The following is an 11196-nucleotide window of genomic DNA, read 5'->3' as shown; positions in this document are numbered from 1 at the left end:
CGGGGAGGGCCATGGTAAGGGGACAAAGAGCTGCCCACCACATGGCCCAGGAAGGGACCACGCACCCCAAATGCCCCTCTGAGGGGCCCTGGGTCTGCGTGCCCACAGCCCACCCACCAGCCAATTGGGCGGAGCACTCACGTTCTCCAGGCAGGTGCTGTCCTTGTCCTTGTGCAGGTAATGCTGCTGCCAGAAGCGCAGCAGGTTGTGGAAGTTGTTGAGTAGGAAGCCGGGATACTTCTTGCTGTGCTCCATTCGCTGCAGCAGCCGCAGGTACAGGGGCAGCCGCTCTTTCCGTCGGGCCAGCATCAGGATCACCAGGCTGGTGTTGAGGCAGCTGACGTTCTCCTGTAAGACCCCAGGCCAGCCGGGTCAGGTGTGTGCTGGTAGCCTCAGCAGCCCCTGGTGGACCTGGGTTGCCACTGGCCAGGGAAGGTGGCCCAGGCCCAGACCCTGCAGAGCCCTGAGGCCACACATTGAGCTGCCCCTGCATAAACCTGAGAGAAGGCTGGGCAAGGAGTGATGCCAGCACTGCCAGGGTCCCACCCTGAGCATCTTCCTGTCCCTATCCCCCCCCCCCGCCCTGGTGGGAACATCACCCAACATCTGTCTAGTGAGAGTCTACCTGGTCTCCCGAATCAGCTCAGGCATTGCTTCTTCCAGAAGCTCTGGTCCCTGGGGCACGCACCTTAGATGCAGCATTTCCTTTCTAACTTTCATTTGTCACTAGACTGTGAGCACCAGGAGGGAAGAGTCTCGGCCTGTTCTGTTCACTTTGCACCCCCAGCCCAAGCCTCACCTCACTAAGTGTTTGTCAGATGAAGGAATAAAAGATCCACCTCTGAGAGGTACTAATATTAACCCCCTTTTAGAGAAGAGGAGCGTGAAGCTCAGAGAATGACGACTACACAGCTGAGGGAGGTGGGAGTCAACCTCAGGTCCAAGCCCAAAGCCTGCACAGCAAGTGCGGTGGGGTGAGCACTGAACTGGGAGTCAGAACTGAGTGCCAACCCCGACTCCTCCCCAACCTGTCTGCGACCTCAGAGATTTGCTTCCTCCTCAGGCCCCATCTGTAAAATGGACACTGATACCTTATTGGAAAAAGTCCTCAGAATAACTGGGAGGAACCGAGATGGGTCTCAGGGAGACACACTCCTAGGGTGAGGGTGGGAAGGAGCAGCTGTCAGGCTCCGGGACTATCTCCCTTCCCACATCGCAGTCCACAGGGCTTCTCACCTGCGTCAGTGTCTGCACATGGATGATGTTGATGAGGCGGAAGAGGAAAGACATCTGCGTGGGCACCTGGGCTATGTAGGCGAGCAGGCGGCACTCAGACAGGACCTCGGCAACTGGGGACAGAGAGGCAGGGGTGTGAGCAGCAGGCTTGAAGTTGGTCTGTGGCTCAGGCTGGGGCTGCGACCTAAGCCACTAGTCAAGCTCTCACAGGACCTGACTCTGAACCTGGGAGCCCCAATTGTCAAGACAATGAATGAAAGGTTGACTGCAGCAGGAACAAATCTCCAGCTGCTCTGCCACCCAGGCTAAGCCTGTGATCTCACTACAGCCCCACATGGGAGCTCAATACCTCTCTTCAGTCGTGCTCAGGGACCATCTCTCCCCGAGGCCCTCCCCCAGTTGTCACCACTTAGGTCCTTCTCATCCCAGGCAATCCCAGCCCATGAGAGGAAGAATGTTTTTTGCATTCCAGTGGCAACAATGGTTTTTCACCTTAATTAAAATGTTGTACATGCTTATTAAAAGAAGCACAAACCACAGAGGAAAGTAAAAGCAGCAAAGAAAATCACCCAGAGAGCCACCACCTTGACCCCAGCCACATGGGTGTTTGATGTGGCTCCTTCCAGCCTTTCAGGTTTCCTTGCTGAAAGCTGGGTATCTGACACCAGCGAGGCCACACTGGATGGATTTGCATTGGCATTCTAGCAAATCCTACCTTTCATGTCCACCTGGTTTTCAAATCGGTCCAGTGACAGGGTGACGCAGCGCACCAGCATGTTGGAGTCCACCAGTGAGCTGTTGATCTGCTTCAGGAACACCTGGAACTGAGTGGGGACCAGACTCAGATGGGAGGCGGAGGGCTCCTGCAGTGGTGCAGTCACTGCAAGGGGCACCGATTTACCCATCCAGTTGTCTCCAGTAGGAAGACAGAGGCTCAGACAAGCTACCTGACCTGCCCTTACCACCAACTAATAAGCAGCTCCAGGAGGAGCTTGCCCCAGATCTTTTGACATCACATCCAGGGTTTTCTCCACTGAAGGAAGAATGCTGAACTCATTTTTACTTCACTAGTCTGAACTGGGTTTATCACACACCCTCTAAGCCTCACACACCAGGCCCAGGCCCAGGCCCATCTGCCTGGGGCTCATCATAGCACCCACCTCACTGCATCAGAGTCATTTTCACAGCCCACATGCTCCTAAGCAGCTGACACTTTCATGCCTGGCACTCAGATGCTAATGAAGGCCTGCTCAAGACTGCCCAGTGACTCCCCAGTATTCTCCAATTTAAAACCAGCACTGGAGACTGGCGAGGACAAGCGCTCCAAGGTAACTTCTGGACAATGTGGCAAACCCCATGGAGCCCTGGGATAGCCTTACCTTTGCATCCGTGTTGATGTACTTATTGAATCTCTTGAATGCATCAACGTTGAACTTCATCAGCTCCCCCAAGAGGTCAAAGTAACTCTGCAGCACATCCCTTGACTTGCACTCACTGTCCACAATGCAGTACAGGATGTGCTGGGGGTGGGAGACAACAGGGTGAAGGCAGGAAGGCAGCTGAGCCCTGGGGCCAACCGGCAGATGTGGCTGCCACCTGAGGCTGTGCTCTTCTAAGCTGCCTGCCTCCCACCAGGGCCTGGCATGTAGATCAGACCACCTGATATGTGCTGTGAGAAAGCATCCAAGTCAATGAACTCTGCTTCCCTGTCTAGATTCTCATCTGAGGATGCTGGTGGCTCCAAGGGCAGGAACAGGCCCGACACCCAGAGGAAGTAAGGGCGGGTTGGGGTATGTAACCACAACCGACCTCTCTCGCTTGCCCAGGGGTTAGAGCTAAAACCTGTGACCTGCTCTGTGGGCACCAAGGTGGCCAGGGCTCTCCAGCTTGCAGGTGAGGGGAGGCATCTCCATATGTAACACTGGCCACTGCCCGGGTACTTGAGGCCACTCAAATAAATTAAGCACAGAGTTTAAGGGCACGAGGCACATTTTGACCCCATGGTTAGTCTTTATGTTTATGAATAAAAGCATTTACAGTAAAGTAAATGAATTTATCAAGAATAAAAAGCCAATTTAACTCCTTGATAAGGTTCTCTATGACAGCTATATTGTTTCCATTTTTCATTTTCATTTCCCTAAAGTTACATTGATTTGGGTTATTTTCCATATGGATTTTACAATAATTCCCGGGTCAGTTTCTTGCACGCATATATATATATATATTAAACCAATTATAGTTTTGGCCATTTTGCTCCTCTTTTGTAAGCTTTTCCAGAAGGTCATTTTTCAATAAAGGGGAGCTTTTAGTCAGCAGCAACATATCCTCAGGGTCAAAAGGCCTTGCTGGGTAACTCTATAGACACTTATGCTCCTCCATGGTCACCCCTAGGTACTTCAATCACCTGGGAAGCACCCGTGGGGAACCCAGTTAAGAGACTTGGTGCACAACATAGGGCAATCTGCACTGGAATTTTAAAATAGATCTGGTTGCTTCTGCTCGGCAGTCTCAGGACAGGAAATCAATGCATGGGGCTGGGGGAGAATGGGGCACCCAACACCCTGGCTCCTCCAGGCCATTACCTCCAGAAGGCCTCGCTTCAGCAGGAACATCTGGTCTGCATAGGAGGTGGTCCCTCGGAGGAAACTCTCCACAGCCCGGGCTTGCCAAAACCTGCGACCCAAATGTTGACCCCTGGCCCAGGTGGCTAAGGCTGCCCTCTTCTGGCCCATGTTCCATTCCCCAAGGGGCTGGGAGATGGCTGCTGCCTTTTCATGTATTCAACATTTATAGGACATCTACCAGGCATCGGCTTCTACTAGGCACTGGGGACACAGCAAGAGTCCCAGCTTCATGGAGCTGACAGCATAGCGAGGAACAGTCCTCTATCTGGTTCTGTCTGGAAGGAGTTTATGTCTCAGAGAAGGGCTGGCTCCAGTGAGTAACATGAAAATGCACTCTAGGCTTTGTCCTTTCAGAAGGACAGGAGGACATGGAAGAGAGGAGCCAGGGATGTATGAGGGAACCTGATGGACATGTGTGGACAGGCCACTGAACTTACACCTGATGGGCTGTCCTATGAAGAGGTGCTGATGCTGACTGAGCCGACCCCCAATGGCAGAGCTGGGACCTCCAAGGGGAGTCTGGACAAGGCAGACTGAATAGACAGGGGCACATTTGGGCACGGAGCCTACTGACAGCTCACACTCAGCCTTGATGGAATGTCTCCCTCTCCCACTACTCCTGTCTACACCCTTCAGGACTCAGATGAGTCTAAGGAATTCGGAGAAGCCCTCACTGGCCATGCCCACTCCACCAATCCCAGCTGGGGAAAGGGCTTTCCTTTGTGCTCACAGATCCTGGGCATTCCTGGCTCCATGCCCATCCACACTGCACTGAAACGGGACCCTTTCCACACTCGTTTCCCACACCCCAGGGAACTGCATGTGGGCAGGGGCTGAATCTGCTATTTCTCTCCCACCTCCCCAGCACAGCACAGAAGGGGCCCTTGATGAATGCTCGGTCAATTCTTGAAATACACTGCTGGCACACAGCAGAAGCTAAAACGTACCTGCTAAGTCAACAAAGGGAAAAGGGCAGGCAAACCCCCTTTCCCCCACAGTCACCAGACGCTGGAGTGGAAGCTGGTGACTAAAGGGGGTATTTCTAACCACTTGAGAAACACTTGGCTCCTGGGCCCTCAGGAGTGGCAGATGCCTGTCCCCAGACCTACCTGAAAGATGACTCGGCTGGCTCCTTCTTCATGACCTGCAGCAGACGAGTTAATAAGCCCCTCTTCCCATCACACACCAAACTCCTGAAATAACAGAGACAAGGATACCAGCTTTTGGTCAAGATGGCAGTGTAGGTAAACACGGTATTTGCATCCTCCACAACCACATCAAAATTACAACTAAACTACACAACACCCATCATTCAAAACTGCCTGAAATCTAGCTGAATGGAAGTCGTACAACTAGGAATTTGAAGAAGCCACATGGAGATTGGTAGGAGGGGTGGAGACACGGCATGGGTAGGACCCACACCCATGTGTAGCAGACAAAAAATCAGGAGGAATATTTCGGCTGCAGAGGTCCCTTGAGGAGTGAGGGGTTTCAGCCACATACCAGGCCCCCCAGCCCAGGGTTCAAGTGCCAGGAAGAGAAGTCCCCATAATTTCTGGCTGTAAAAAATAGTCGGGATTGCGGTTGAGGGAGGCTGAAGCTGCTAGAGTCCCAGGCAGTTCCTCTTAAAGGGCGGGTCCAGGCATGGACTACCTTGGATTCACTCATTCTGAGCTTCAGTGCAGGAGCAGCAGTTTGAAGAGCAACAGGGATATATGGGGAGGAAATGAATTGTCTGGCATCAGGGCGAGAGCTGGAGGGGTGGCTTTCTCCCAGAGAGAAGTGCTGGCAGAGGCTGTTGTTCCTTTTCTGAGCCCTTTCTCCACAGGTACTGTATCTGAGTCTCTATCAACCTGGCTCACACTCTTTACTCTGCCCTGGTGATTCCCTGAGGCCCTACCCCACCCAACTTACTGGCCCACCCAAGCTCTTTCCAGTGGCTTTTCCATAGGAATGGCCTATCTTGGTTTATGCTTCAGACTTTCCTAAAATCTCTCAAACAAGCAGCATATGGCGTTAGCATGCCCCATACTTCTCACTAAATGACCTCAGGCCCAACACTAGTGGCAGCCCGCCTTGGTTCACAGCTTGGCCTCTCCTGGGCACCTCCAAGTCCAGCACAATTAGCAGCCATCTGCACATCGCTTTGTAGCTCATGCTGGGAGGCCCAAGTCAGAACAAAGGTGGCAGCTGACCTTGGCCTGCACCTTGAGGGAGGCCCCAAAGCTATTATACCCGGTGGACAGCTTCAGACCATGTCAAAGCACCACCCAACCACCTCCACAAGGGACACACTCAAGGGGTAGATCCAGAAGGCAACAGAGCCTGGCCCTGCTCCATGGAATGGACCCCTGCACAGCTGATTCTCCACAGTGGTCATAGTCATTCCTTGCAGCTGATTGGCCTAGGGATAAATCCCTCCCATTGACATGCCAACAACAATGAAGGCTCAACTACAACAGGAGGGTACACAGACCACACAGGGGTCGCACACAGAGTGCTCAGCTCAGGTGAACAGGGAGGCTGTGTCACTGGATGCCACAGGACACCTACTACATTAGCCCTCTCTACCAAGCCCAGATGTAGCAGTTCTACCTAATACATAGAAATAAATACAGGGAGGCAGCCAAAAGGAAAAGACAAAGAATCATGTCCAAAATGAAAGAACAGAACAAAACTCCAGAAAAAGAACTAAACAAAACAAACAAGCAATCTACTAGATGCAGAGTTCAAAACACTGGTTATAAGGATGCTCAATAAACTTAGTAAGAACTTCAACAGCATAAAAAAGGACATAGAAAGCATAAAAAAGAACCAGTCAGAAATGAAGGATACACTAAATGAACTGAAATGAAGAATAATTTACAGGGAATCAACAATAGGGTTGATGAAGTCAAGAATGAAATCATTGATTTGAAATATAAAGAAGCAAAAAACACAATCAGAACAGTAAGAAGAAAAAAGAAGAAAAAAAATGAAGACAGTATAAGGAGCCTCTTGGACAACTTCAAGTGTACAAACATTTGCATCATGGGGATGCCAGGAGGAGGAAAGAGAAAGAAACTGAAAATCTATTTAAAAAAATAATGACAGAAAACTTCCTGAACTTGGTAAAGGAAATAAACACACAAGCCCAGGAGCACAGAGAGTCCCAAACAAGATGAACCTGAAGAGGTCCCAATGACCCAGGACACGCCATAATTAAAATGCAAAAGGTTAAGGACAAAGAGAGAATCTTAAAAGCAGCAAGAGAAAAGCAGTTAGTTACCTACAAGGGGGCTCCCATAAGACTGTCAGCTGATTTCTCAACAGAAACTTTGCAGGTCAGAAGGGACTGGTAAGAAATAGTCAAAGTGATGTAAATCAAGGACCTACAACCAAGATTATTCTACCCAGCAACGCTACCATCTAGAGTCAAAGGACAAAGAGCTTCCCAGACAAGAAAAAGCTGAAGGAGTTCATCACCACAAAACCAGTATTACATGAAATGTTAAGGGCTCTTAAGAAGAAGGAAAAAAAAGATAAAAAATATGAATAAAATGGCAATAAATACACAGCTATGAACAACTAAATGGAAAACAAGCAGAACAGAAAGAGACTCATAGATACAGAGAACATTTTGATGGTTGCCAGATTGGAGGGGGGTTGGGAGGATGAGTAAAGGTGAAGCGATTAAGGAGTACAAATTGATAGTTACAAAATAGTTATGGGGATGTGAAGTACAGCAAAGGGAATAAAGTAAATAATATTCTAATAACTATGTATGGTGTCAGATGGGTAAGAGATATATCAGGACAATCAATTATATCACATTATAATTATGTAATGTCTAATCACTGGGGTGTATATCTGAAACTAATATATGTCAACTTTAATTTAAAAATTTAAAAATTATTTTTAAAAATCTACACCCAATATGTAACAGCTGAACCACTTAAATCCAAAATTAAATGCTGTTAAGAAACATTTTATACTGAAAAAATTTAAAATAAAACAGACAGGGACATTGGTGGCAGATCAGAGAGGCTGATAGGAGCCCTGGGGCTGGTTTCTCCACTGGCTTAGGTGGGGACATTTCCAGGCTCCCCTTTTGCTCTACTTGTGTCCTGGGCACTCCATGGCCCCCTGCAGTCTTAGAAATGAATAGCCAAGTGCATTCATATCCCATCTCAGGCCACCTTTCCATTCCCAGACCCACTAGCAAGTGATCAAAGGCCAGAAACACATCCAGAGTCAGACACGGCCCAAACGTACTGGAGGGAAGGCTATCTACACCAAAAGTGGGCTGGGAACAGGCCATGACAGAATCTACCAGATGAGGCAAAGTCTGTGCCAGTAGGGTGAGGCAGGGAGTATCCTGGGCCCCTGGGGTCCAGCTCCAGCCAGCCTTGGACAAGTACCTGTGCCACTGGGCCTCAGCTTCCTGGTCTAGAAAGCAAAGGCAGGAGATGAGAAAATGACGCAGGCCGCATCATTGGGAAGAAAGGGGAAGCAAGCCAGGGTTCTGGGCCCTCAAACTTTCTCTTTAAATAAAGCAGCTCTACTTTATCCACTATAGACATTAGGGTGAGACTGTGTAAGATTTCATTGGAACACAGTTCTGCTCCCTCAAAAAAAAAAGCTGGGGAATTATGACTCCTAGTGCTGGAAATAGCCCCCCCCCTTCCCTGACCCGATAAGCCTGTGACCTCCTTGCCCAGTTCCAATGAGACAAGCATAACCCAGTGAATGGGACATTGCTGAGGATGAGGGGGCTGCTTCTATTTGCCCTGCTTGGCTGCAACTGCCACCATGCAATCAAGGAGGATGTCTGTAAAGGTGAAAGACAAGTGGAGGGAGCAGAGCACATATGACCTTTGGCAGGTGACTTCTCCAAGACCCTGCTCCCCCATCTGTAAAGTGGAGGTGATGATGGCACTTCCCTCCTAGGGCTGCTGTGGGGCTCCAATGACATAATGCAAGTGACATAAGGACAGTGCCTCGCACATGGGAGCCCTCAGGACACTGCAGCTCCATGTGAGTGAGAAAGAAGTATGCACATCACCATGCACTTATCTGTGTGCCCCAGGGTGCACAAGCAGCCAGGGTGAGGTGTAGGCCATGTCACCTGTCAGTGTTGAGGACGGCTTCCACCTCGGGGATGTTGGCCTTGAGAGAGATGGCACTGAGTTCGTTCAGCTCCTGGTTGTTGAGCAGTAGGTACTTGTTCCTGAAACAAATGGGTTGCAGGGGGTTAAGGATAGGAACTGGAGCTGCCAGCTCAGCAATGGGCTAGTCCCCTGCCCTTTTCTTATGGAGAGGGAGAATCTGAGAACCACCTCAGTACCCTCCCCCAACACCTTGTACCCCGAGCTGACACTGGGGAAGGGGCATGGACTCTCAGGCTATGGAATCTCCCTGGTCCCAACCCCACCCCTCTGCCTGCCACATTCACTAACAAGGCCTCTTTCCTTAGCATCTCAGGCCTTTCTTTTGCCATGAACATTCTATTTGATTTCTCAAAGGCACTTCCACCTAACATGTCCAAATGAAACCCATCATTTTAAAGGAATACCTCGTTTTATTGTGCTTCACAGATGTTGAGTCTTTTTAAACAAATTGAAGGCAAAACCCTCTACCAGCAAAAATATTATGAACTTTACTGTGTTACTCGCTCTGTGGTGGTCTGGAACGAAAGCTACAACTCCGAGGTATGTCTGTACTTCTCAAACCTGGCCCTATTCCAGCATCCCACCAAGAGACCTCAGTCGGCTGCTACAGTCTCTTCACATCCAGGCCTATCACTGCCCAAGTCATGTGGACAGAGCCAGCTTTCTAAATGGTCTCCCCAAAGAGACAGACTCCACACACAGCATTCAGAGTGATATTCATGGGAATTTGGTCACATTAATCACCTGTTAAAAATGCTCCCAGAGTACTGCACTGCTTTAGAATGTATAAAATCCAAGTCCATGAACGTGACCCACAAGGTCCTGTGGCCTGGCCACCAACCACCTTTGCAGCATCACCCTAGGCCAAGCACGCCCCATTTGCTTATCAGCCACACTGGTCTTTCTGAGCACACCACGATCCCTCCTGCAGGGGCCTCTGCACACACCACGCTTCTAGCTAGAATACTTACCCTCTCATCACTCTTCCTTTTCACCCATTTTAGTACTATCAACCCTTCAGATCTCAGCTGACAAATTACTTCTGCAGGGAAGAGTTCCTGACCACTCTCTACCAGGTCAGGATCCCTTATCAAATGTTCTCTCACAGAAGCTGTTCCCTTCCTCCTCAATACTATCTCCACTGTCACTATACATTCAGTGGTGCCATCCTCTGATTAATGTCTCTCTCCCTTCAAGGACTGTATCCTTCATGAGAGCAGGGGTCACAGATATTTTCACTCATCACTGTCTCCCCAGAGCCTAGCACAGTGCCTGGTACATAGAAGTGTGCAGATTTAAGAGTCTCATGAAATTTAGGGGCCCACTTCCTCAGAAAAAAAAAGTACATGCTCAGAACCTACTGGTGCCATTTTTCAGAGTGTTCATACACTCCCTAGGCCTTCACACAGAGCAGCTCTCACAGAGGATGGTCAACATGATCCAGACGAAGTTGCACGTGGAGGCCCCTGGGCCATACCTGTACTCAGGCATGTTCTTGTGAGCATGTACAATGTGCCATAAGAATTTAAACTGACATTTACAAAGCAGGACTTTTCACATTAATCTTCATTTCTGTCTTTCCTTAGGGTAAAAACTCAGAAGCTAGTCAACAGTGGGCCAGTTTGCTGTCTACCAATAGCTGGCAGGTGCTGTGCACTGGCTGCCTATGCATTCCTGCTCATCAAGGTCCCTGGCACATTGTCTCCCCACTGCCAAGGTCAAGAGTTAGCTGCCATTCAATCTCCCCTGCACTGTTTTCCTTATAATAGAGAGTCACTCTCCTGAAAAAAAAAAAAAAGAGAGCAAAATATGTTTAAAAAAAAAAAGAAAGAACACATCTTCTTATGCAGGTGAAAAATATGCCTTCTGTTCAAAAAGCAAATTCTCAGCCCACTCTGCTCATCTGAGGTTCCTGCTGGCCCCTATGAATAGCCAAGTCATCCACTCCTGGTTCAAAGGACAGACACTTGAGGGATATATTGACTCCAAGGCTAACAAAGGGCCAACGACTCCTGTACTCACTTCCTAGGGTAGCTGCAAAGGTAAGGGACAGCTCAGTGTAGTGCCTGGCATAAAGGAAGGGCTGGACAAATGGCAGCTGTTATTACAGTATCATGAAGTGCAGCCACACGTGACAGCACTGTCACGGCTCCCAGGTCCTCCTCCTGAGCTGAGGTCAGCGATGG

General features: G+C 49.5%; 1 protein-coding gene across 4 annotated transcripts in view; it reads right to left on the bottom strand.

The window, feature by feature from the left end:
* TRPC4AP (transient receptor potential cation channel subfamily C member 4 associated protein) overlaps positions 1-11196 on the bottom strand; it is a 59625-nt gene that overhangs the window by 984 nt on the left and 47445 nt on the right. For all 4 annotated transcript variants that reach the window (XM_081148918.1, XM_081148919.1, XM_081148916.1 and 1 more), the window contains exons 12-18: positions 8968-9069; positions 4970-5053; positions 3819-3909; positions 2616-2756; positions 1952-2060; positions 1237-1349; positions 142-348 (exon numbers count right to left, since the gene is read on the bottom strand). In XM_081148918.1, the coding sequence (XP_081005044.1) occupies positions 142-348; positions 1237-1349; positions 1952-2060; positions 2616-2756; positions 3819-3909; positions 4970-5053; positions 8968-9069 (847 nt within the window). The remainder of the gene's footprint in view (positions 1-141; positions 349-1236; positions 1350-1951; positions 2061-2615; positions 2757-3818; positions 3910-4969; positions 5054-8967; positions 9070-11196) is intronic.

Source organism: Miniopterus schreibersii, assembly GCF_964146895.1.
Source record: "Miniopterus schreibersii genome assembly, chromosome: 10".
Lineage (NCBI taxonomy): Eukaryota > Metazoa > Chordata > Mammalia > Chiroptera > Miniopteridae > Miniopterus > Miniopterus schreibersii.
This window is presented reverse-complemented; position numbering and strand designations above follow the sequence as displayed.